This window comes from Plasmodium knowlesi (genome assembly GCF_000006355.2).
Source record: "Plasmodium knowlesi strain H genome assembly, chromosome: 6".
Classification (NCBI taxonomy): Eukaryota; Apicomplexa; class Aconoidasida; order Haemosporida; family Plasmodiidae; genus Plasmodium; species Plasmodium knowlesi.
The window spans coordinates 837,644-864,572 of record NC_011907.2 but is presented as its reverse complement, the minus strand read 5'-3'; the positions used below and the strand labels follow the sequence as shown (position 1 = coordinate 864,572).

The following is a 26,929-nucleotide window of genomic DNA, read 5'->3' as shown; positions in this document are numbered from 1 at the left end:
CGCATTTTTTGTTAAGAAGTATATCAAACAGGTGTGAAAGGATCAGCGGAGTAACAACCAAAAGGCAAAGAAGGCAGAAGAAGGAAACAGAAGAGGTGTCAAGTGGAACAAAAACAGGTAAACACGAGGAGAGCACTCAAAGATTAACGTGAGAGTTTAAGTAAACACAGACGGGTGAAAAATATAGGCAACTGTTAAAGGGGAAGGTATGCCTAAGTCATTACACTCAAAAGAACGACGTGTTTCAGAACAAAGTGGTAGGCAACACAATATTCAGTAGCACCAACTGCATATGTATTTTCATCCCAGTTTACGTAAAAGTTCACAACTATATGAATGTGAACGGAGGGAATATGCGTACATAAAAAAGTGGCAGTAAATGGAGGATCGTTAACAACGCTGCAACGCACCACCCCTTCCTCAATCTCTATATACTCAATGAGGATACACCCCATATATCTTCCCCTTCTGACATTCTCTTTAGCACAAAAATTATGCCCCACTCCTCATTTTATTTTCCCCCCTTTTGAATATTTCTAAATAGAAAAGAACGCGTTGACATGTGAAGGGAAAAAAAAAAAAAAAAGTGAAGAACAAAATAGGAGAACCAACAAACGAGCAAACAAACAAACGAAAGGACGAACTACATTTTTCGCTGTCGCTACCAAAGGGTGTACTTTCAGTACTCCACTTCGAAAGCGCATAATAGTTTTCCATACGTAACGGAAGTAACTAAGGGTGAACCTTTAATAAAACCCACGCATGCATCCCAGTTGAACAGATTGAAAGACTGATTAAGTCTTGTCGCCCCGCGTCACATACATTTAGTCTGCACCGAGGCAGGGATATAGACATCCGAAAGAAGGAGGACCTACCACGGAGGAAATTTCTCCCCAACTATACCCCCCCAAAAAAGAAGGGAGAAAAAAAAAAAAAAAAAAAAAAAACTTTTCAACAAAAAGGCAGGTGTACGATGAATCAGCAGACATCTCTGACAAGAAAGCAGTGCGATTTTACCAAACTGTAAGTTCCGAAAGGGATGACGCTGCGCCTAGTTACGCTCATCCGTTCATTCGTGCTTGTATGTATGCGTCCATTTGTATATGCGGAAATCTGGCATTTTTCCTTTTACCCCCTGCGCATCGCAGTATTATGGCTGGATACGACTTGGAGTTGAACAATGGAAGCACGCAAGATTTCGACGTTATGTTCCACGGGCCGAACGGGAGTATGCAATGAGTACACGGGACGGCAGTCCATCAGCGGTGTGACCCATATATGCACGCACATGTATATCCATACATGTGCGTATGTGTGTGTGTGCCTCTATCAGGCGGATCTGCACGGTGGTAGAAGGAAAATGCCCCCTTCTATGTGTCACCCTCCGTGTGCTCATTCAATCCCGTTTCCCCCCCCTCTCAAATTAGCCGCTTACGAAGGAGGAATATGGAAAGTTCATGTAACTCTACCAGATGACTACCCCTTTGCCTCTCCATCAATTGGATTTATAAACAAGCTGCTACACCCAAATGTAGACGAAGCTTCGGGATCGGTGTGTCTGGATGTGATTAACCAGACATGGACCCCCTTATACAGTAAGGAAAGGCGAGCATTGTGCGGGAGGTTCTCATTGGATACGAGTCTATTTAACGCACCTCCCACCAATGTAAATCTAATAACTATCACAGCCGTGCCTATCACCCCGTTTCCACAGGCCTCGTGAACGTTTTCGAAGTTTTCCTCCCCCAATTACTGACCTACCCAAACCCATCGGATCCCCTGAATAGCGACGCGGCCTCCTTACTCATGAAGGACAAAAATATATACGAAGAGAAGGTGAAAGGTACATCGCAAATATTTGCGAAGCATTCTGCGCTGTGTTAGGACTGGCCCCCTATGCGGATGTCTCTAACTTAGCTTACCATCATGCTACTTGAGCTGAGGGAATTGGTCCTTTAGTCAGTTCGTAAATAACCCCTTGGTGGTATCTATTATAAGCTGATTAATATCTGCTAACCGCCTCTCCGACCGCCACTTCGCAGAGTACGTGAAGCTGTACGCAAGCAAAGACCTGTGGGAAAGACAGAAAAAGGAGAAGAGCACATCCAACAACAATGGAAATATATCGCCCATGAGTGAACTTTCCTACGTAGACCAGGAGGTTCAAGATATCGACTTGGACAACCTGTGACGGGTGGGCACCCACAGCATTATTATCACAAAGATGAGAATTACAAATTATTATGATGATTTTTTCCCCTCCAATTTTTACTTTTCCATTTTTTTTTTTTGTGTGTACGTTATTTGTTAAATATAAATTTTTCAAAAGGCAAATACGAGAACCTCTGGCGTGATGGCAGTATAAGCCTCGTACGCTCAATGTATCGGTTCACGCCTGCAGGTATATTCAGAAATGCACAGACATTATGCTACTCCCACGCTGCACATCCACGTGCGCAATAACCAACCACCTGCCATAGATACATAAATATATTTTTATACGGATGTATGTCTCTGAGTCGTAACCTCCGCACCGTGATTTTCCCCAGGGGAAAAGGAAGTGATAAGGCTGGGGTGAGAGTCCTTCTTATGTTCCTCTTGCCACAAGTAAATGGCACAAGGACTTTCTCACACTTTAATTGTGTTTCCTGTCCTCCTTTTCATGGTATAGGCGTTCAGGGTTTATGGTTTCAGGGTTTATGGTTTCAGGGTTTAGGGTTCAGGGTTTAGGGTTCATGGGCTTAGGGTTTAAGGTTTAGGGTTCACGGTTTAGGGTTCAGGGTTCATGGGTTTAGGGTTCAGGGTTTCAGGGTTCAATGTATAGGAGTAAGATTTCGAGTTCCGTTTTTAGGGTTCAGTGTATAGCAGTAGGATTCCGGGTTATGGGTTTAGGGTTCAGTATATAGGAGTAAGATTCCGGGTTCCGGGTTCAGTGTATAGGAGTAAGATTCCGGGTTCCGGGTTTAGGGTTTAGGGTTTAGTGTATAGGAGTAAGATTCCGGGTTCCGGGTTTAGGGTTTAGGGTTCAGGGTTTAGGGTTTAGGGTTTAGGGTTTAGGGTTTAGAGTTTAGGGTTCAGGGTTTAGGGTTTAGGGTTTAGGAGTAGGGTTCCGGGTTTAGGAGTAGGGTTCCGGGGTTAGCTTTATTTGAGTAAGGGGAAGGGGAAGGAAAAACTCCTCGCAGACATGGACCGGATACGACAGAACAACAGGATGGTATGAACATGATGGTATGAACCGGATGGTATGAACTGGACGGTATGAATCGGACAGTATGAACCGGATGGTAGTGCGCGGATGGTATGGACCGGATGGTATGAACCGGATGGTAGTGCGCAGATGGTATGGACCGGATGGTATGGACCGGATGGTATGAACCGGATGGTAGTGCGCGGATGGTATGGACCGGATGGTATGGACCGGATGGTATGGACCGGATGGTATGAACCGGATGGTAGTGCGCGGATGGTATGGACCGGATGGTATGAACCGTATGGTACTAACCGGATGGTACGAATCGGATGGTATGAACCGGATGGTATGAACCGTATGGTATGAACCGGATGGTAGGCACCGGATGGTATGAACCGGATGGTAGTAACCGGATGGTAGTAACCGGATGGTAGTAACCGGATGGTAGTAAACGGATGGCAGTAACCGTATGGTAGTAACCGGATGGTAGTAACCGGATGGTAGAAACCGGATGGTAGAAACCGGATGGTAGAAACCGGATGGTAGAAACCGGATGGTAGAAACCGGATGGTATGAACTGGATGGTATGGACGGGATGGTAGGGACGGGATGATAGGGACGGGATGGTATGAAGCGGATGGTATGGACCGGATGGTGGGAACGGCATGGTAGGAACCGGATGGTATGAACCGGATGGTATGAACCGGATGGCATGAACGGGTTGGTATGAGCTGGATGGTATGAACCGGATATTACACACTAACCTGACGGTATGAATCGGATGATATGGACCGAATGGTATGAACCGGATGGTATGAACGGATGGTATGGAGCGGATGGTATTAACTGGATAGTAGAAACCGGATGGTATGAACCGGATGGTATGAACCGGATGGTAGAAACCGGATGGTATGAAGCGGATACTACACACTAACCTGATGCTACGAACCGGATGGTATTAACCGGATGGTATGAACCTGATGGTATGAACTGGATGGTAGTGAACGGATGGTATGAACCGCATGGCAGTGAACGGATGGTATGAACCGGATGGTACGAACCGGATACTACACACGAATCCGATGGTAGGAACCGGATGGTATGACCCGGATGGTATGACCCGGATGGTATGAACCGGATGGTATGACCCGGATGGTATGACCCGGATGGTATGACCCGGATGGTACGACCCGGATGGTATGACCCGGATGGTATGAACCGGATGGTATGAAGCGGATGGTAGAAACCGGATGATATGAACCGGATGGTAGAAACCGGATGGTATGAACGGGATGGTAGGAACCGGACGGTAGAAAGCGGATGGTATTAGCCGGATGGTGGGAACTGGATGTTGGGGACTGGATGGTGGGAAGTGGATGGTGGGAGCTGGATGGTGGGAAGTGGATGGTGGGAAGTGGATGGTGGGAAGGCGGATGGTAGGAACCGGATGGTATGAACCGAATGGTATAGACCGGATGGTATGAACCGGATGGCAGGGAAGCATCCCAGCATCCCTCCCGGGAGAGGGGAAAGGAAAAATTCCTCGCAGACAGAGACCGGATACTGGACACTAACCGGATGTTGGGAACTGGATACAACACACTAACCTGACGCCATGGGAATTGTATAGTGGGGGCAACTGGAAACGATGTCCTATGCGATAAGGGAAACCGGACAGGGGAAAGAAATTAAAGGAGAGAGGGAAAGAAGGAAAAGAATATACAGATATGGGGAACATAAAAGTTGGTCGGATTGTACTATTATGAATATATGAATATATATATTTGCTGGAGCAAATGTATATGTAATATATTTTTTTTTTTTTCTGTGTAGGGAGCGATGCGTAATGATTTGGAAGCAACATGGGAAAAATTAAAGGAGTGGTTAACGAAGCAGGAGGCAAATGAAATAGCGAATTTCTGCAGCAAGGATACCGTGGAATGGCCGGGAGGGCCGAAGTCGCCGTTCTGGCCGCCATATATGGAATTGTTATGTAACGCTGTATTAGAAATAAAATATTTAATGAGTGGAATAGAGACAGCGAGGGTAAAGGTTCACGGCGAAGGAACGTCGGACGATGTGGACCCTGTCTATGAATCTGTTGCGGGCGCTGATGCCTATCGTCGCTGTATTGTTGGCACTGTTGCCTTGTCTACAATTTATGGAGATCATTGTAAACTGACAGAAGTTGTAGAGAAGATTGAAAAGGAAATAATGGTAAAAGTGAGGAAGAAGCATGGGGACCAGAAGGTAAGGTTCAACAACTGCGAAGGAATGGACCTCAATGCTTTACTCCTGGGTAAATCAGTTCTCCATAATACAATCAAGGAGTGGGTTAGTGGAGATAGGGGGAAGGGATGGCAGGGAAAGTGGAGGGTGGGGGGGCAGCTGTGGAGCAGGATGATACAGCGCTGCTATAAGGGAAACCGGGCCGTAGGAAAACCGGATCACGAGGCAACGCGAAAAGAAAATTTACAGAAGAATAAAGACAGTATGGTATCCTTCTCACGAATGAAGGAAAATGACAACACTCAAAATAATATTGGTGGTGCGAACATGGGGGACATTCTAACAGGAGATCAGTTCATTTTGGAGCAGGACAAATTGGACAGCATCTTTTCGAATCTAACACTGGATGAAGATGGTAAAATTGACGTAAGTTCCTTGACGCAGAAGATAAAGGACGCAACTAAAGAAAAACTGAGTAAGTACGGGGGGAGGGGAAGGGAATATTTTGTTTAAAGGAAAGGGAAGGAAATGTTTTGTCTAAGGGAAGGAAGGGAGCTTATGTTTAAAGGAGGGGGATAGGGGAATGGAATATAGGAAGGAGGGAAGGGGAAGGGATTTCCCTTCCCCTTCCCCCCTTCCTCTTTTTTCCATCCTTCTCATTTCTTAGACACCTTCCCTTTCTTACATCATTCCTCATTATTCCTCTTTCTACATTTTCCCATCCTATACCACATCATTCACTAATCCAACATTTTATACCGCGTCATCATCCCATGAACTTCCCCTTTTTTTTTTTTACAGCTCAGGAGTGCATGAAAGACAGCAGCAAGGAATTTTGCGTGCGCTTGGAATGTGCACAACAACATTGGAATTTGACGAAGGAGAAGAGCAACACCGTAAGCGGCGGAAAGACTGTCTATATATACACATATATACATATACATTTGCATATATGTATACGTATATATGTGTATATATATGTATATATGTATATATATGTATATGTATGTATATATGTATATGTATATGTATATATGTATATATATAGGCATGTAGGAGTATATTTTATATATACCTACATGTATATACGTGTATATGTAACATATATATATGTATATAGATGCATATGTATATACAATATATGTGTAATAATATATCAGTTCATGTATATATATATATATATATATTCTTTTTTATTTCTCTATATATATGAAATGTGGATATAGGGTGTTCTCACATAGTCATATGATATATTAGTAATTATGGAAAATGTTTTTTTTCTTCGAACATAATTGTATAAAATTATAGGAAAATAAATATTGGTTGTATAAGAAGGAAGTTCTCAAAGGAAGGAATGTAAGAAGGTTTAAAGGGACGGAAGGAAGCTTCTTTCCTCGGTTCTTTTAGAACAACAATAATTTGGCCTGGTATTCAGCCACCTTCAGGTGGGATAGAGAACCTTTTTTTTTTTTCCTTCTCAGGTTTAAAGGGGGAAAGAAAAAGAAGGTTCCTTAAAGGGATGAAAGAAAGAAGAAGGTTTTAGAGGGAAGAAAAAGAAGGTTTTCTGAGGGGGGAAGAAAAAGAAGATTTCTCGAAGGAACTGAAGTAAGAAGGTTTTCAAAGGGAAGGAAAAGAAGAAAGAAGATTTTCGAAGGGGGATGAAAAAGAAGGTTTTCATAGGGGGATGAAAAAGAAGATTTAGAGGGAGAAGGAGAAAAAGGTTTTTAAAGGGGGAGAACAAACAGGGTTTTACAGGTAAGGAAAGAAGTTTCCTTAAAGGGGGGGAAGATAAAGAAGGTTCTTTTTCCTAGGTTATTAGAACAACAATATGGCCTGGCACTTAGCCACCCTTAGGGAGAAAAAGAATCTTTTCCTTTTTTTTATACGTGTTTTAAGGGTAAAAAAAGAAGAAAAAAGGTTCTGAAGAGGGGGGGGAAGGAAAGAAGGTTTTTTACGTTAAGGAAAAGAAGGTTTTGAAGGAAGAAAAAAAGGAATGTTTAAAGGGAAGAAAAAGAAGGTTTCTTAGAGGAGGAAGAAAAAGAAGGTTTTCAAAGGGAAGGAAAAGAAGAAAGAAGATTTTGGAAGGGGGGAAGGAAAAGAAGAAAGAAGATTTTGGAAGGGGGGAAGGAAAAAGAAGGTTTTTTTTCCTCGGTTATTAGAACAACAATAATATATGGCCTAGTGTTTTAGCCACCTTTAGGGGGAAGAAAAAGAATCTTTTCTTTTTTTTTTTATAGGTGCTTTTAAAGGGAAGGAAAAGAAGAAAGAAAGAAGGTTTTAGGGTAGAAATAAGAAGAAGGTTTCTTAAGGGAAGAGAAAAAGAAGGTTTCTTAAAGGGGCAAAAGAAAAAGAAGGTTTTCTTAAGGGGGGAAAAAGAAAGAAGATTTAAGGAAGGAAGAAAAAGAAGGTTAAAATTTTGTTAAAGGGAAGAAGAAGAAGATTTAAAGGGAGAAAAAAAAGAAGGTTTCCTAAGGGGGAATAAAAAGAAGGTTTCTTAAGGGAGGAAAAAGAAGAAAGAAGGTTTAAGTGGGTAAGAAAAAGAAGTTTTTCAAAGGAGAAGAAAAAGAAGATTTTAAGGGGGAAAAGGGAAGAAGAAGATTCTTTCCTAGGTTATTAGAACAGCAATATTGCCTGGTGTTTAGCCACCTTATGGGAAGAAAGAATCTTTTCTTTTTTTCTATAGGTGTTTTAAAGGGAAGGAAAAGAAGAAGGTTTTCAAAGGGGGAAGAAAAAGAAGATTTTCAGAGGGAAGAAAAAGAAGGTTCCTTAAAGGAGGAAGAAAAAGAAGGTTCCCTAAAGGGAAGAAAAAGAAGAAAGAAGGTTCTTTTTCCTCGATTCTTTAGAACAATAATATATGGCCTGGTTTTTTAGCCACCTTAAGGGGGGAGAAAAAGAATCTTTTCTTTTTTTTTATACGTGTTTTAAAGGGGAAGAAAAAGAAGATTTAAAGGGAGGAAAGAAAAAGAACATTTATAGGGGAAGAAGATTTAAGGGAGGAAGGAAGAGAACATTTGTAAGGAAGGAAGAAAGGAGGTTTCTTAAGGGGAAAGAAAAAGAAGGTTCCTTAAAGGGAAGAAAAAGAAGAAGTTTTTCAAAGGGAATGAAGATTAAAGAAGGTTTTAAAGGGAAGAAAAAGAAGGTTTAAAGGGAGAAAAGAAAGAAGCTTTTCAAAGGGGGGGAAGAAAAAGAAGGTTTCTTAAGCGAGAAAGAAGAAAGAAGGTTCTCAAAGGGGGAAAAGAAAGTAAGAAGGAAGGTTCTTTCCTCGGTTTTTTTAGAACAACAAGATATGGCCTGTTACTTAACCACCTTTAAGGGAAGAAAAAGAAGGTTTCTTAAGGGAGGAAAAGAAGAAAGAAGGTTTCTTAAGGGGGTAAAAGAAAAAGAAGGTTCCTTAGAGGGAAAAAAGGAAGAAGGTTTTCAAAGGAGAAAGGAAAAAAGAAGGTTTAAAGGGAAGAAAAAGAAGGTTACTTAGAGGGGGAAGAAAAAGAAGGTTAAAATTTTGTTTAAGGGAAGAAAAAGAAGGTTTAAGGAAGGAAGAAAAAAAGAAGGTTTAAGGAAGGAAGAAAAAGAAGGTTTCTCAAAGGGGGAAAGCAAACAGGGTTTTACAGGTAAGGAAAGAAGGTTTAAGGGAGGAAGAAAAAGAACATTTATAGGGGAAGAAGATTTAAGGGAGGAAGGAAAAGAACATTTGTAAGGAAAGAAGAAAGAAGGTTTCTTAAGGGAAGGAAAAGAGGAAAGAAGGTTTTCAAAGGGAAGGAAAAGAAGAAAGAAGGTTTTAAAGGGAGGAAGAAAAAGAAGTTTCTTTCCTCGATTATTTAGAACAATAATATATGGCCTGGTGTTTTGCCACCTTTAGGGGGGAGAAAAAGAATCTTTTTCTTTTTTTCTATAGGTGTTTTAAAGGGAAGGAGAAGAAGGTTTTCAAAGGGGGGAAGAAAAAGAAGAAAGAAGGTTTCTTAAGGAGGAAGAAAAAGAAGAAAGAAGGTTTTCAAAGGGGGAAGGAAAAAGAAGGTTTCTTAGGGGAGGAAAGAAAAAGAAGGTTCCTTAAAGGGGGGAAAGGAAAGAAGGTTTTAAAAGGGAGTAAAGAAGAAAGAAGGTTTCTTAAAGGGGGAAGAAAAAGAAGGTTTTAAAAGGGAGGAAAAGAAAGAAGATTTAAAGGGGGAAGGAGAAGAAGAAAGAAGGTTTTTAAAGGGAAGGAAAAGAAGAAAGAAGGTTTCTTAAAGGAGGAAAGAAAAAGAAGGTTCTCAAAGGGTGAAGAAAAAGAAGATTCTTCCCTCGGTTATTAGAACAATAATATGACCTGGTATTTAGCCAACTTAAGGGAAGGGAGAGAATCTTTTTCTTTTTATATATGTTTTTTAAGGGAGGGGAAAAGAAAGAGGATTTCTCGAAAGAAGGAAAGTAAGAAGGTTTCTTAAAGGGGGAAAAGAAGGAAGGTTTTAGAGGGAAGGAAAAGAAAAAGAAGGTTCTTTCATCGGTTATTAGAACAATAGTGTGGCCTGGTAATTTAGCTCCTTCAGGGGAAAGGGAAGTTGAAATTTTTTTTTTTTCTTTCTTTCATAGAGGATAAGAAAGGAAAAGGAAGGTTTTCAAAGGGAAGGAAAAGAAGAAAGAAGGTTTAAAGGAGGGAAAAGAAGAAAGAAGGTTTCTTAAGGAGGAAGGAAAAGAAGAAAGAAGGTTTCTTAAGGAGGAAGGAAAAGAAGAAAGAAGGTTTCTTAAGGGGGGTAAAGGAAAAGGAAGGTTTAAAAGGAAAAGAAGAAAGAAGATTTAAAGGGTTAAGAAGAAGAAGGTTCTAAAAGGGTGAAGAAAAATAAGGTTTCCTGAGGGAAGGGAAAGAAAGTTTTCAAAGGGAAGGAGAAGAAAAAGAAGGTTTCTTAAAGGAGGAGGAAAAAGAAGGTTCAAGAGTAAAGAAGAAAAGAAAAGGAAAGAGAAGAAAATATATATATATATATATATATATATATATATGTATGTATGTGTCGAATTGAAAGGATATATAGGAATATTTTGTAGCGAAAAAAAAAAAAAAAAAAAAAAAGTGTGGGCGTGGAGTGGAGGAGGAGAAGGAAAGAATATGTATATGTAATGGTTTTTTTTTTCTTAATTCTATATATATTATATATATATATATATGCTTTAATTCTATATATAATATATATATAATATATGTATAATATATATATATATATGTATATATATAATATATATGTAGTATATATTTTTTTTTGGTTGACGACGAAGACGCACAATTATGGCGGCATCTAAGGGTGGATTGTTGCAGCCTTGGTTGCAGAAGCATACCAATGTGGGAACTACCGTTACGGGGCAGGATGCTGCGACGCGTGCGAGCGCCCTTACCGTAAGTGAATATGTGGTGATGTGATGAAGACATCATGTATGTACGTATATATATGTATATATGTATATATATACATATATATATACACTCTTTCCTTCCTTTCTTTTCCATCGCTCTGCAGACAAAGTTGAAGGAAGATTTAGAGAAAGCATGGGAAAAATTGAAGATTCCCCTGTCTGACGGGGGGTCTGCAGAAATATCTGGTCTGTGTACTGACGCGAAGAACCTTGTGGGCGCGGGGAGCGGTACGGAAAAGGCTGAGTACATGCAGAATTTATGTAAAGGAATCGCTGAAATAAAATATTTCAGGAGTGGTGTAGAGACCAAGAGAACCACGGGAGATCAGGGTAGACCAACTAACCAAGATGGGACCCCGGAAATTACGACCTTGGACGATGATGAAGCTTATGCACGCTGTATCGTGGGATCCGTCGCTCTGAATGAACTGTACGGAGATCATTGCCAAATGGAGGGAATCATAGGAGAGATATCGTCTAATGTGGACAATAAATTAGAGGGGCACTTGAGCAAGAAAGTGCTGGACCCTCAGCAGCAACTGAATAAATGTGAGGGAATTGATCCCAAACATTTAATGTTCGGTAAATCCCTCCTCGCCAGTACAATCAGAAATTGGGTTCAGGGCGATAGGAAGAAGGAGGACGATTGGAAGAAGAGTGGGGATCCGCGGGGAGCCTGGAGGGTGGGGTACGTGTGGAGGTACTGGCCAAATGTCTGTGGGGGAAAGAAAAATCGGGAGGATGCGCAGTATTTACAACAACAGAGAAAAAATAATGCAAAACATATGACAGAATTCTTAAAATTAGGCGATGATAATATCAGCAGTAAGGCAACTGCTGATGGAAAACCGACTTTAGAAGAAATATTAACAGAAGATGGATACACCATCCCACAGGACAGAATAATTAAAGTATTGCAGGATGCAATGCAGAACGACAGTGCTGCTAGTCCTTCTTTTGATTTAGCCAAGGCAATAATGGAGAATGTAACGAAGGCAGCTGAGGAAACTGAGGGTAAGTGTCTTATTATTAATATATTAATACATTAATATATTATTAATGTATTAATGTAATGAACTAATAATGTAATATATTAATAATGTATTAATATATTACATTATTAATGTATTAATATATTACATTAGTGCATCATTAATGTATTAATATATTAATGTATTAATGTATTAATGTATTAATGTATTAATATATTAATAATGTATTAGTGTATTAATATATTATTAATGTATTAATGTATTAATGTATTAATGTATTAATGTATTAATGTATTAATGTATCACATCATTAATGTATTACATTATGAATGGAAAAAGAAAGGGAGTGAAAAGGAATAAAGAAAGAAAAGGAAAAGGGGAAAAGGAATAGAAAGAGAAGGAAAGAGAAAGAAAGAGAAGGGAATAAGAAGGAAAGAGAAGGAAAAGAAATAAGGAACAGAAGGAAAAGGGGAAGGAAAGGGAAAGGGAAAGGGAAAGAAGGAAAGGGAAAGGGAAAGGAAAAGAAGAGGAAAAGGAATGTGTGTTTAGGATGGGGGAAGGAATGAAGGAAGGGAAAGGGAAAGGGAAGGGGAAGGAAAGGAAAGGGAAAGGGAAAGGGAAAGGGAAAGGGAAAGGGAAAGGGAAAGGGAAAGGGAAAGGGAAAGGGAAAGGGAAAGGGAGTGAAGGAAAAGGGAAAGGGAAAGGGAAAGGGAAAGGGAAAGGGAAAGGGAAAGGGAAAGGGAGTGAAGGAAAAGGGAAAGGAAAAGGAAAAGGAAAAGGAAAAGGAAAAGGAAAAGGAAAAGGAAAAGGAAAAGGAAAGGAATGCAAGGAGAAGGAATGAGCAGGATAGTAGTAACCAGATGATAGTAACCGGATGGTATGAACCGGATGGTATGAACCGGATGGTAGAAACTGGATGGTAGGTACCAGATGGTATGGGCCGGATGGTATGAACTGGATGGTATAAACCAGATGGTATGAACCAGATGGTATGAACCGGATGGTACGAACCGGATGGTACGAACCGAATGGTATGAACCGCATGGTATGAACCGAATGGTATAGACCGGATGGTATGAACCGTATGGTAGAAACCGGATGGTGCAGAAACCTGATGTTATGGACCGGATGGTGGGAACTGGATGGTAGGTACTGGATGGTGGGAACTGGATGGTGGAGACTGGATGGTGGGAACTGGATGGTATGAACCGGGTGGTATGAACCGGATGGCAAGGAAGCATTGTAGCATCCCTCCCGGGAGGGGTAGGTAGAACTCCTCGAAGACAAAGACCGGATACTATACACCAACCACATGGGGGGAAGTGGATGGTATGAACCGGATGGTAGTAATCGGATGGTAGTAACCGGATGGTGGGAACTGGGTGGTGGGAACTGGATGGTAGGAACTGGATGGTGGGAAGTGGATGGCATAGAAACCGGATGGTATGAGCTGGATGGTATGAACCGGATGGTATGAGCCGGATAGTATGAACCGGATGGTATGAACCGGATGGTATGAACCGGATGGTGGAGACTGGATGGTAGGAACCGGATGGTAGGAACCGGATGGTATGAACCGGATGGTATGAACTGGATGGTGGGAACTGGATGGTGGGAACTGGATGGTGGAGAATGGATGGTGGAGACTGGATGGTATGAACTGGATGGCACGAATCGGATGGTATGAACCGGATGCTATGAACCAGATGGTATGTACCGGATGGTACGAGCCGGATGGTGGGAAGCGCATGGTAGACACCGGATGGTATGAACCGGATGGTAGGAACAGGATGGTAGAGAACGGATAGTACGAACCGGATGGAATGAACCGGATGGTATATACCGGATGGTAAAGAGCGGATGGTAGGAGACTGGATGGTACGAACCGGATGGCAGGGGCGCATCCCAGCATCCCTCCCGGGAGGAGTAGGTAAAACTCCTCGCACGCAGAAACCGGATACTATGCACTAACCGGGTAGTAGTAACCGGATGGCAGACAGGAAGGCAAACCGGATACTACACAGACCAGCACGAAGAAAGAAAAAGAAAGAAAAAAAAGAAAAAAAGGAAAAAAGAAAAATTTAAAAAAAGAAAAACATATTCTGATTCTGGGTTCAGGAATACGGTGGTAAGGGTGTTAGAATAAGTTGTTAGGGGTGTCAGGAATCAGATTCCGGATTGAGGAGGAAGTTATCAGGGTATTAGGACTTAGATTCCGGGTTCAGGAGGGAGGTTGTTAGGGTGCTAGAACTTTGATTCAGGAATTAGGAGGAAATTGTCAAGGTGTTAGAACTTATATTCCGGGTTTAGGACAAAGGTGTCAAGGTGTTAGAACTTAGATTCCGGGTTTAGGAGGAAGGTGTTAGGGTGTCAGAATTTAGATTCCGGGTTTAGGACAAAGGTGTCAGGGTGTTAGAACTTAGATTCCGGGTTTAGGAGGGAAGGTATCAGGGTGTTAGAACTTCGATTCCGCGTTTAGGACAAAAGTGTCGGGGTGTTAGAACTTAGATTCCGGTTTTAGGAGTAAGGTGTCAGGGTGTTAGAACTTAGATTCCGGGTGTAGGAGAAAGGTGTCAGGGTGTTAGAACTTAGATTACGCGTTTAGGACAAAGGTGTCAGGGTGTTAGGACTTAGATTCCGGGTTTAGGAGGAAGGTTTAAGGGGTGTCAGTAATAAGATTCCGGTTTCAGGGGGAAAGTTTCAGGGTGTTAGAACTGGGATTCCGGATTTAGGACAAAGGTGTCAGGGTGTTAGAACTTAGATTCCGGGTTTAGGACAAAGGTTGTAAGGGTGCTAGCATAAGGTTGTCGGATGCAGGGAATTAGATTCCGGGTTTAGGAGTCAGATTCCGGGTTTAGGAGGAAGGTTGCAGGTTGTAGGAAATTAGATTCCGAGTTTAGGAGGAAAGTTGTCAGGGGTGTTAGAACTTAGATTCCGGGTTTAGGAGGGAGGCGTGAGGGTGTTAGGACATAGATTCCGCGTTTAGGAGGGAGGTGTCAGGGTGTTAGAACATAGATTCCGGGTTTAGATGCGAGGTTGTTAGGGTGTTAGAAGCAGGATTCCGGATTTAGGAGTAGGGTTCCGGGTTTAGGGGTAGGGTTCCTGGTTTAGGAGTAGGATTCCGGGTTTAGGAGTAGGGTTCCGGGTTTAGGAGTAGGGTTCCGGGCTTAGGAGTAGGGTTCCGGGATTAGGAGTAGAGTTCAGGGTTTAGGAGTAGGGTTCCGGGTTTAGGAGTAGGGTTTCGGGTTTAGGAGTAGGGTTCCGGGTTTAAGAGTAGGGTTCCGGGTTTAGGAGTAGGGTTCCGGGTTTAGGAATAGGGTTCCGGGTTTAGGAGTAGGGTTCCGGGTTTAGGAGTAGAGTTCCGGGTTTAGGAGTAGGGTTCCGGGTTTAGGAGTAGGGTTCCGGGTTCAGGAGTAGGGTTCCGGATTTAGGAGTAGGGTTACGGGTTTAGGAGTAGGGTTCCGGGTTTAAGAGTAGGGTTCCGGGTTTAGGAGTAGGGTTCCGGATTTAGGAATAGGGTTCCGGGTTTAGGAGTAGGGTTCCGGGTTTAGGAGTAGGGTTCCGGGTTCAGGAGTAGGGTTCCGGATTTAGGAGTAGGGTTACGGGTTTAGGAGTAGGGTTCCGGGTTTAGGAGTAGGGTTCCGGGTTTAGGAGTAGGGTTCCGGGTTTAGGTGTCAGATTCCGGGTTTAGGAGTAGGGTTCCGGGTTTAGGAGTAGGGTTCCGGGTTTAGGACAAAGGCGTCAGGGTGTTAGAACTTAGATTCCGGGTTTAGGACAAAGGTGTAAGGGTGTTAGAACTTAGATTCCGGGTTTAGGAGACAGGTGTCAGGGTCTAAGAACTTAGATTCCGGGTTTAGGAGGAAGGTTGTAGGTGTGTTAGGTGTCAGATTCCGGGTTTAGGACAAAGGTGTCAGGGTGTAAGAACTTAGATTCCGGGTTCAGGAGGAAGGTTATAGGGGTGTTAGAACTTAGATTCGGGGTTTAGGAAGAAGGTTGTCAGGGTGTTAGAACTTAGATTCCGGGTTTAGGACAAAGGTGTCAGCGTGTTAGAATTTAGATTCCGGGTTTAGGACAAAGGTGTAAGGTTGCTAGAACTTAGATTCCGGGTTTAGAACAAAGGTGTCAGGGTGTAGGAACTTAGATTGCGGGTTTAGGACAAAGGTGTCAGGGTGTAAGAACATAGATTCCGGGTTTAGGACAAAGGTTGTAAGGGTGTTAGAACTTTGATTCCAGAATTAGGACAAGGGTGTCAGGGTGTTAGAACTCTGATTCCGGGTTTAGGACAAAGGTGTCAGGGTGTCAGAATTCGGATTCCGGGTTTAGGACGAAGGGGTCAGGTTGTTAGAACTTAGATTCCGGGTTTAGGAATGAAGGTTGTTAGGGTGTTAGAAGATTCCGGGTTTAGGTGGAAGGTTTTAAGGGTGTTAGAATAAGGTGGTAAGGGTGTTAGATGTTAGATTCCGCGTTTAGGAGGAAGTTGGCAGGGTGTAAGAACTTAGATTCTGGGTTTAGGACAAAGGTGTCAGGGTGTAAGAACTTATATTCCGGGTTTAGGAATGAAGGTTGTAGAGGTGTTAGGACGTAGATTCCGAGTTTAGGAAAAAGGTGTCAGGGTGTTAGAAATTAGATTCCAGGTTTAGGAGGAAGGTGTCAGGGTGTAGGAACTTAGATTCCGGGCTCAGAAGTAAGGTTGTAGGGGGTGTTAGAACTTAGATTCCGGGTTTAGGAGGAAGATGTCAGAGTGTTAGAACTTAGATTCCGGGTTTAGGAGGGAGGTGTCATGGGTGTAATAACTTAGATTCCGGGTTCTGGACAAAGGTGTCAGGGTGTTAGATCTTAGATTCCGGGTTTAGGAAGAAGGTGTCAGGGTGTTAGAACTTAGATTCCGGGTTTAGGAATGAAGGTTGTTAGGGTGTTAGAAGATTCCGGGTTTAGGTGGAAGGTTTTAAGGGTGTTAGAATAAGGTGGTAAGGGTGTTAGATGTTAGATTCCGCGTTTAGGAGGAAGGTGTCAGGGTGTTAGGACTTAGATTCCGGGTTTAGCCCAAAGGTGTCAGGGTGTAAGAACTTAGATTCCGGGTTTTGGAAGAAGGTTTCGGGGTGTCAGAACATAGATTCCGGGTTTAGGACAATGGTGCCAGGGTGTCAGAACATAGATTCCGGGTTTAGGACAAAGGTGTCAGGGTGTTAGAACTTAGATTCCGTGTTAAGGACAAAGGTGTCAGTGTGTTAGGACTTAGATTCCGGGTTTAGGACAAAGGTGTCAGGGTATTAGGACTTAGATTCTGGGTTTAGGAGGGAGGTGTCAGGGTGTTAGAACTTCGATTCCGCGTTTAGGACAAAAGTGTCGGGGTGTTAGAACTTAGATTCCGGTTTTAGGAGTAAGGTGTCAGGGTGTTAGAACTTAGATTCCGGGTGTAGGAGAAAGGTGTCAGGGTGTTAGAACTTAGATTACGCGTTTAGGACAAAGGTGTCAGGGTGTTAGGACTTAGATTCCGGGTTTAGGAGGAAGGTTTAAGGGGTGTCAGTAATAAGATTCCGGTTTCAGGGGGAAAGTGTCAGGGTGTTAGAACTTAGATTCCGGGTTTAGGAGGAAGTTGGCAGGGTGTAAGAACTTAGATTCTGGGTTTAGGACAAAGGTGTCAGGGTGTAAGAACTTATATTCCGGGTTTAGGAATGAAGGTTGTAGAGGTGTTAGGACGTAGATTCCGGGTTTAGGAGGAAGGTTGGAAGGGTGTTAGAAGTCAGTTTCCTGGTTTAGGAGTAAGGTTTTAGGGATGTTGAAAGTCAGATTCCGGGTTTAGGAAGAATCTGTCAGGGTGTTAAAACTTAGATTCCGGGTTTAGGAATGATGTTGTAGGGGTGTCGTAATAAGGTTGTAGAGCTGTCAGAACTTAGATTGCGGCTTTAGGACAAAGGTGTCAGAGTGTTAGAACTTAGATTCCGGGTTTAGGAGGATCGTTGTAGGGGTGTTAGGACTTAGATTCCGGGATTAGGAGGAAGGTGTCAGGGTGTTGGGACTTAGATTCCGGGTTTAGGAGGAATGTTGTCAGGGTGTTAGAACTTAGATTCCGGGTTTAGCAAGAACGTTTTAGGGGTATAGGAAGAGGGTTCCGGGTTCAGGAGTAGGGTGTCAGGGTGTTAGGACTTAGATTCCGGGTTTAGGAAGAAGGTGTCAGGGTGTTAGAACTTAGATTCCGGATTTAGGAGGGAGGTGTCATGGGTGTTAGAACTTAGATTCCGGGTTTAGGAGGAAGGTGTCAGTGCGTTAGGACTTAGATTCCGGGTTTAGGGGGAAGGTGTCAAGGTGCTAAAACTTAGATTCCGGATTTAGGAGGAAGGTGTCAAGGTGTTAAAACTTAGATTCCGGGTTTAGGAGGAAGTTGTCAGGGTGTTAGAAGTCAGATTCCGGGTTTAGGAGGAAGTTGTCAGGGTGTTAGATCATACATTCCGGGTTTAGGAGGGAGGGGTCAGGGTGTAAGAACTTAGATTTCGGGTTTAAGAGTAGGGTTCTGGGTTTAGGAGTAGTGTTCCGGGTTTAGGAGTAGGGTTCTGGGTTTAGGAGGAAGGTGTCAGGGTTTTAGAATTTAGATTCCGTCCTTAGGAGGAAGGTGTCAGGGTTTTAGAATTTAGATTCCGTCCTTAGGAGGAAGGTGTCAGGGTGTTAGAATAATGTTGTAGGGGTTTTTGAATGAAGGTTTAGGGGTATTGAAATGAGGTTGTAAGGTTGTAGGAATAAGATGTCAGGGTGTTAGAACCTAGACTCCGGGTTTAGGGGGAAGGTGTCAGGGTGTTAGAACTTAGATTCCGGGTATAGGGGTAAGGTGTTAGGGTATTAGAACTTAGATTGCGGGTGTAGGACAAAGGTGTCAGGGTGTTAGGACATAGATTCCGGGTTTAGGAGGAAGTGTCAGGGTGGAAGAACTTAGATTCCGGGTTTAGGACAAAGGTGTCAGGGTGGAAGAACTTAGATTCCGGGTTTAGGAGTAGGGTTCCGGGTTTAGGAGTAGGGTTCCGGGTTTAGGAGTAGGGTTCCGGGTTTAGGAGTAGGGTTCCGGGTTTAGGAGTAGGGTTGCGGGTTTAGGAGTAGGGTTGCGGGTTTAAGAGTAGGGTTCCGGGTTTAGGAGTAGGGTTCCGGGTTTAGGAGTATAGTTTCAGGGAATAGAAATAAGGTTCCGGGGTTTAGGAATAAGGTTTCGGGGTTAGCTTTACTTGAGTAAGGGGAAGGGAAAGGTAAAACTCCTCGAGGACAGAAACCGGATACTACACACTAACCCGATGGTAGTAACCGGATGGCAGGGACGCATCCCAGAATCCCTCCCGGGAGGGGGGTAGGAAAAACTCCTCGAAGACGAAAAACCGAATACTACACAGTAAATGGATGGTAGAAACCGGATGGTTAAAACGGGATGGTGGAATTCGGATGGTGGAATTCGGATGGTGGAGACTGGATGGTGGAGACTGGATGTTGGAGACTGGATGGTGGAAACTGGATGGTGGGAACTGGATGGTGGAGACTGGATGGTGGAGACTGGATGGTGGGGATTGGTTGGTGGAGACTGGATGGTGGAGACTGGATGGTAGGAACCGGATGGTCGAGACTGGATGGTGGAGACTGGATGGTAGGAACCGGATGGTCGAGACTGGATGGAATGAACCGGATGGTATGAACACTATGGTGGAGACTGGATCGTGGGAAGTGGATGGTGGGAAGTGGATGGTGGGAAGTGGATGGTGGGAAACTGGATGGTGGGAACCGGATGGTACGAACCGGATGGTACGAACCGGATGGTATGAAGCGGATGGTATGAACCGGATGGTAGTGACCGGACGGTATAGACCGGATGGTGGGAACAGGATGGTGGGAACAGGATGGTGGGAACAGGATGGTGGGAACAGGATGGTGGGAACAGGATGGTGGGAACTGGATGGTGGAAGCTGGATGGTGGAGACTGGATGGTGGAGACTGGATGGTGGAGACTGGATGGTGGAGACTGGATGGTAGGAACCGGATGTTAGTAACCGGATGGTACGGAAACCGGATGGTAATAAGCGGATGGTATGAACCGGATGGTATGATCCGGATGGTAGGTACCGGATGGTAGTAATCGGATGGTATCGGCCGGATGGTATGAACGGGATGGTAGAAACTGGACGGTTGTACCCGGATGGTGGGAACTGGATGATATGAACCGGATGGTAGGAACCGGATGGTAGGAACCGGATGGTAGGAACCGGATGGTAGGAACCGGATGGTAGGAACCGGATGGTAGGAACCGGATGGTAGGAACCGGATGGTAGGTACTGGATGGTATGAACCGGATAGTATGAACCGGATGGTATGAACCGGATGGCAGGGACGCATCCCAGCATCCCTCCCGGGAGGGGAGAGGAAAAACTCCTCGTAGACGAAAAACCGGATACTATACACTAAACGGATGGTGGGATGCGAATGTTGGGAAGTGGATGGTTGAGGCCGGATGGTATGACCTGGATGGAATGGACCGGATGGTAATAACCGGATGGTAGTAACCGAATAGTAGAACCGGATGGTAGGAACTGGATGGTAGTAACCGGATGGTAGTAACCGGATGGTATGAACCGGATGGCAGGGACGCATCCCAGCATCCCTGCCGGGAGGAGTAGGTAAAACTCCTCGAAGACAGAAACCGGATGCTGGACACTAACCGGATGGTAGGTATCGGATGGTAGGTATCGGATGGTAGGTACCGGATGTTATGAACCGAATGGTGGGAACCGGATGGTATGAACCGGATGGTAGGAACTGCATGGTATGAACCGGATGGTATGGACCGGATGGTATGGACCGGATGGTATGGACCGGATGGTATGAACCGGATGGTATGAACGGGATGGTGGGAAGAGGATGTTGGAGACTGGGTGGTGGAGACTGGATGGTGGGAAGTGGATGGTGGAGACTGGATGGTAGAAACCGGATGGTATGAACTGCATTGTGCGAAGCGGATGGTATGGACCGGATGGTATGGACCGGATGGTATGGACCGGATGGTATGGCCGGGATGGTATGGACGGGATGGTATGAACCGGATGGTAATGACAAGATGGTAGTAACCGGATGGCAGTAACTGGATGGTAGTAATCGGATGGTATGGACCGGATGGTGGAGACTGGATGGTGGGAACTGGATGGTGGGGACTGGATGGTAGGAACCGGATGGTAGGTACCGGATGGTGGGGACTGGATGGTAGGAACCGGATGGTGGAGACTGGATGGTGGGTACTGGATGGTGGAGACTGGATGGTGGGTACTGGATGGTGGAGACTGGATGGTGGAGACTGGATGGTGGGTACTGGATGGTGGGAACTCGATGGTGGGTACTGGATGGTGGGAACTGGATGGTGGGAACTGGATGGTGGGAACTGGATGGTTGGGACCGGATGGCATATAGAACCGCAAATTTAGAACAATCCCAAACGAAAAAAGAAAAAAAAAAAAGAGAAAAAATTTTTCATCGATTGTGAATGACATACATTTATTCAATCTACATAAATACATACAACATACAACATACAACATACAACATACAACATACAACATACATACATACAACATACAACATACAACATACATACATACAACATACAACATACATACATACAACATACAACATACAACATACAACATACAACACACAGCACACTACATGTTGTTCATTTCCGCCCATCCCCATCCCATTTTACAGCTCAGGAGTGCATGAAAGACAGCAGCAAGGAATTTTGCGTGCGCCTAAAATGTGCAAAAGAACACTGGGAATTGAATGAAGGCCAGGGCGGCAACAACAACAGCGTAAGGAGGGGGAAAGACTGTACATATATACATACATATAGATTTATGTATATGTATATGTATATATGTATGTATATATATATGTATATATGTATATATATGTATATATATATATATATGTATGTATATATTTATATATGTCTACCTTCCTTTTCTATGTAGGATGAATTGTGGGGAAAACGCGTGAAGAATGAATTTGACAATCTCTTTACTCGGGGGACTGCTAGTAATGGTGGCACCCAAGGTGCTAAATGCGACAAGGACAAAGACTTAGATAGTGCAAATAAAGAAGCATGCAAACACATTACAGCTAAATTAGAAAATATATACACAACCACAGGTGGCAAACACCAATTATCTGATCAAATTGTACAATGTCTTTTGTTAAGAGCTTATGCTGAAAAATTAAATGAACGAGCAAAACAAGAAGGGTATTGTGACATACAACCCGGTATAAAAAGGGCATTCGAGTTTGCAAGCGCCATTAAAACAACTAATTGTAGGAATAATAAGTCCTGCATTGTTTGCAACCTAAACGACTATAACCAACTTGACAGTTGCCCCATTGGCAAAGATGCCACTGACAAAGTGAAGTCCAAAGTGGATGAATGGTTCAAGAACGATCAAACGAAGAGCACGAAAATGCAACAAACCTTGGCTGACTTCAATAAAGAAAATACCTTATGCAAACGTATACAATGTGCATCGAAGTGGTATGAGAACAAGGGGAGTGGACAGGTAAGTGGGCACACACACCACCTGCTTGGGTAGTAAGGAATGGCAGTTACATATATACATGTATACATATGCACTTACATATATATACATGTATATACATATATACACTTATATATGCACTTACATATATATACGTATGCGTATGTGTGTGTATATACATATATATATGTATGTATATATATGTATATGTATATATATGTATATATATATATATTAAACCACTGCCACCTTATACAGAACAAATTCTGGAATGAGCATGTGAAGAAATTATGGGAAGAATTAGCAGGAGCAATGACAACAGATGGCAAAAAGGAAAACCGAGAATGTGCTAAAGTGCCAGATACCAATGGTATCAATGGTACTAGTGGTCAAAGAGAAGCAACTCATTCTGAAAAGACGGCGTGCAATTATTTGCATGCCGGCTTAAGCAAGCTGTACAGCAAAGATGCGACGTCGGCCGCCGCGCCGGCGGCGGCGACGTCGACGACAGTCGACGACAACATCTTAAAGAACAACCCATCGTTTAGACAAACGATGGGTTGTTTTTTACTTCACGCTTATGCAAAAATAATGAAAGAAAAGGCAATTTGTAATATTGATAAAGGGATAACACAGGCATTTGAGTCATGGAATGTAAGTTCTAATGGTAATTGCAATGGCAAGGAACCTTGTGTTCCTTGCCATTGGAAAGAGACCGACTATGAGAATTGCTCCATTAACACAAGTGGCGCAGGCGCCACTGGCCACAGTGACAAGGTTGAGAACAAATTGAAGGACATCGTCCATGAGAAGGACGGCAAAATAGTGGCAATGGCAGCGGAAGTAAACAAAATAGAGAGTCTATGCAAACGCTTCCAATGTATATCTGAAAGATGGTTAAAACAGAAAAACGGAAAAAAGGACAAATCCTTGACAAATGAAGACTGGGTAAAGACATAACCGTTGATCACATACATACATATGTATACACATACATGTATATATATATACATATACATACATATATAGATATATGTACATATGTGTATGCATATAAACACATAGATGTACTTATGTGTATGTGTATGTGTATGTGTATGTATATGTATATATATATATATATTATTTCAATTTTAGAAGAAAGTGTGGGAAGGCGATGACGGTGTAAAGAATGAATTAAAGGAACTCTCTCAGAAGCTGAAAGGGAAGAATGACAGCCTTGATCAATACTGCAACGGTCTAGACGATAAAACTGGAAAGGATGCTTGCCTCCTTATAGCAGCAGGATTAAAGAACCTCTACGAAACTACGGGCAACGGTGACCCCATTGATGCATCGTTTAAAAGAACGATGCAATGTGTTTTATTAAATGCCATTGCAGATGAAATGAAGGAAAAACTTCCGTGTAAAGAGGAAAGGAGTGTACTGGAAGGGATAAATAAGGCTTTTGACAATAGTGGTGAAATTAAGAATAAAAGTAGCGGTTGCAATGATGTTAATAAATGTTTTACGTGTGAGAGGTTCAACGAATATAGAAGTTGCCAGATTAGAGAAAATAGCAGCACATTGAAAGTAACGATGTTAGAAGGCAAAGTAGATGACGTGCTCAAGAACGGTGCTAAGGAAGAAATGAAGAAAATTAAGGAGGTAGCTCTTAAGGAAATATGTAAGTAGACACCACTACAAAATTCTAATACCACCACCACAATAACTAATTCATCCAACTTCCATCCATCTGTCACCTTTCCACAACGGACAAAACAAACAAAAATAAAAACAAAACAGAACAAACAAAAACAATTTGTTCATTTTTTTTTTCCTTTTTGTATTTCTATAGGTAAACCTTGTACAAATAATGGGGAAACACTATGTAATCAACTAGATTGTATAAGAAAGAAGTGGGGACAAATTAGGAACCAGGGGGATGGAGCCAGCTGGGTAAGTAATACCAACTATGTACATATGTATACATACACATATATTTATATTCGTATGTATATGTATACATATACATGTATGTATGTATATATGTATGTATATGTATATATGTATGTACTTATGTATGTATATATGTATATATGTCTATGTGTATATATACATATATATATGTATTTGTATATGTATATATATATCTCGTTTTATGTTTAGGATGACATGAGGAGTGATTTTGAAAAGGAGTTAAAAGCACTGCTGACATACATGAAGGAGGAGACTAATCAGAACGCCGTTGCCCATCACTGCAGCGGTCATACTGCCGCCGGCTGGGAAGCCGGCGCTGCAAAAGAAGCTAATGAAACTGCTTGCAAGCTCATTGCAGCGGGGCTGCAACATATATCTAAAATTCAGCATGAATATAATGAGAGCGGTACGAAACCTGAGGAAAATAAAAACCCTTACGATAATCAAGAGTTTAAACAATTAGTTTCTTGTTTAATGTTAAAAGCCGTCGTACAAAAAATGAAAGAAGACAGCAAAATTTGTGACATACAACCGGGAATAGACGCCGCTTTTAAAGCGGCATCCCAAATTAAAAACGACCATTGCACGAATGATAAACCATGTATCGTCTGCGAAATAGGCCAGGACGATAAGGACAAACTTGACGGGTGCACAATTGGCAGTAGCTCAAAGGACAAAGTAAAGGACAAATTGAATGACTTGCTGAACAGTATGACAAATAAGCCCAACGTCGATTCCACCCTCAAGGAAGTACTTAAAACAGACCAACCCAACGGGGTACCCCTCTGTAGTCGTCTCCAATGTTTAGCATCTCGAGTTCAGCTGATCAAGGGCCAACACAATGCGGTAAGTAGAATAAAAGGAGAAGGAATAAAAAGAAAAGGAATAAAAAAAAAAAAAACGAAAAAAGAAAAATTCAGATTCCGGGTTCAGGAATAAGGTTTCAGGGTATAGGAGTAAGGTTGTACGGTATAGGAGTAAGGTTGTACGGTATAGGAGTAAGGTTGCACGGTATAGGAATAAGGTTTTAGGGTATAGAAGTAAGGTTTTAGGGTTATTGGAGTAAGGTTCCAGGGTTCAGGATTCAGATTCCGGGGTTAGTTTTAGTTGAGTAAGGGGGGGAGAGGTGAAGCTCCTCGCAGACCGTGACCGGATACTACACACGAACCGGATAGTATGAACCGGATGGCAGGGGAAGGCAAACCGGAAACTGCACAAACCAACACGAAAGAGAAAAAGAAAGAGAAAAAAGAAAAAAAGAAAAAAGAAAAAGAATGTATATTTATACATATACGTATGTATATGTATGTATGTACATATACATACATATATATATATATATATTTTACTCCACTTATACAGGACGACTTTTGGAGGAAGGAAGGCGAAGTGGGACAACTTTGGACAGAACTATCCAAGGCAATGACAGAGAATGGCACAACGGAACAACCGGAATGTAATCAAGTGGATGATAATAGAACACCCACCGAACCTGAAAAGAAGGCATGTCAATATCTTACAGTAGGTTTCAACCAACTAAAACAAAATTCAACGAATGGAGGAAAGTACAAAATCCTGTCTCATCACCCACTGTTAAGACAAACAGTGGGTTGTTCACTCCTTAAGGAATATGCAAAAAAAATGAAGGACAAATCAAAATGTCTTATCGAATCAGGAATAAAAAAAGCTTTTGATCCATGGAGTGGGAGTATTACTAAGGATAATTGCAAGGGCGGTAGCCCGTGCATTGAATGTAAATGGGATGATAGCGATTATGAAGGTTGCACTGTTGAAATTACCGCAAATGGCAGCAAATCGCAAGCAAAAACCAAAGTTCAAGACATGGTCAAGAACAGCACTTTAACTACCACCATGAACGACATAAACAGAACAGAATCTTTATGTGATAAACTCAAATGTGCCGCACCGAATTGGTTCAAGAGGCAGAAGGATTCGAAGACAAATGGAAACACCGCGTCGACTTGGGTAAGTATTACTACCAACGAACACAACCATCTTATCACCACAACACTAAGGGGGTAGAAAGAAAAAAAAAAAAAAAAAAAAAATTCACATTGCGGGTGTTGGAATAACGTTGTATGGGTATTAGAATAAAGTTGTGGGGTGTTAGAATAACGTTGTAGGGGTGTTGCAATAAGGTTGTAGGGGTATTAGAATAACGTTGTAGGGGTGTTGGAGTGATGTTGTTGGGGTGTTGGAATGATGTTGTGGGGGTGTTGGAATGATGTTGTTGTGGTGTTGGAATGATGTTGTTGGGGTGTTGGAATGATGTTGTTGTGGTGTTGGAATGATGTTGTTGTGGTGTTGGAATGATGTTGTTGGGGTGTTGGAATGATGTTGTTGTGGTGTTGGAATGATGTTGTTTGGGGTGTTGGAATGATGTTGTTGGGGTGTTGGAATGATGTTGTTGTGGTGTTGGAATGATGTTGTTGGGGGTGTTGGAATGATGTTGTTTGGGGTGCTGGAATGATGTTGTTGGGGTGCTGGAATGATGTTGTTTGGGGTGTTGGAATGATGTTGTTGGGGTGTTGGAATGATGTTGTTGGGGTGTCAGAAGTCAGATTCCGGGTTCAGCAGTAAGGTTGTACGGGTATTAGAGTAAGGTTTTAGGGTATAGG

At 42.6% G+C, this 26,929-nt stretch overlaps 3 protein-coding genes across 3 annotated transcripts in view; all 3 read left to right on the top strand.

The window, feature by feature from the left end:
• Positions 1–973: 973 nt before the first annotated feature.
• On the top strand, positions 974–2,191 carry PKNH_0619100 (ubiquitin-conjugating enzyme E2, putative; the record flags this gene model as incomplete). The annotated part of the gene is made up of 5 exons (XM_002261827.1): positions 974–1,023; positions 1,149–1,228; positions 1,428–1,595; positions 1,715–1,843; positions 2,043–2,191. The coding sequence occupies 5 exons, from the start codon at positions 974–976 to the stop codon at positions 2,189–2,191; spliced, it is 576 nt and encodes a 191-aa protein (XP_002261863.1).
• Positions 2,192–5,029: 2,838 nt separating this feature from the next.
• On the top strand, positions 5,030–6,315 carry PKNH_0619000 (SICAvar, type I (fragment); the record flags this gene model as incomplete). Its single annotated transcript, XM_002261826.2, has 2 exons — positions 5,030–5,894; positions 6,221–6,315. Coding segments are annotated over 2 exons (960 nt in total), but the record flags the coding sequence as incomplete, so codon positions are not given.
• Positions 6,316–10,670: 4,355 nt separating this feature from the next.
• PKNH_0618900 (SICAvar, type I) overlaps positions 10,671–26,929 on the top strand; it is a gene marked incomplete at both ends in the record, with an annotated part of 18,872 nt that continues 2,613 nt past the window's right edge. Inside the window, 9 exons of the mRNA XM_039113662.1 lie at positions 10,671–10,778; positions 10,900–11,809; positions 21,511–21,614; positions 21,777–22,352; positions 22,590–23,279; positions 23,469–23,997; positions 24,169–24,269; positions 24,480–25,136; positions 25,653–26,276. Coding sequence (XP_038969542.1) covers positions 10,671–10,778; positions 10,900–11,809; positions 21,511–21,614; positions 21,777–22,352; positions 22,590–23,279; positions 23,469–23,997; positions 24,169–24,269; positions 24,480–25,136; positions 25,653–26,276 — 4,299 coding nt within the window. The remainder of the gene's footprint in view (positions 10,779–10,899; positions 11,810–21,510; positions 21,615–21,776; positions 22,353–22,589; positions 23,280–23,468; positions 23,998–24,168; positions 24,270–24,479; positions 25,137–25,652; positions 26,277–26,929) is intronic.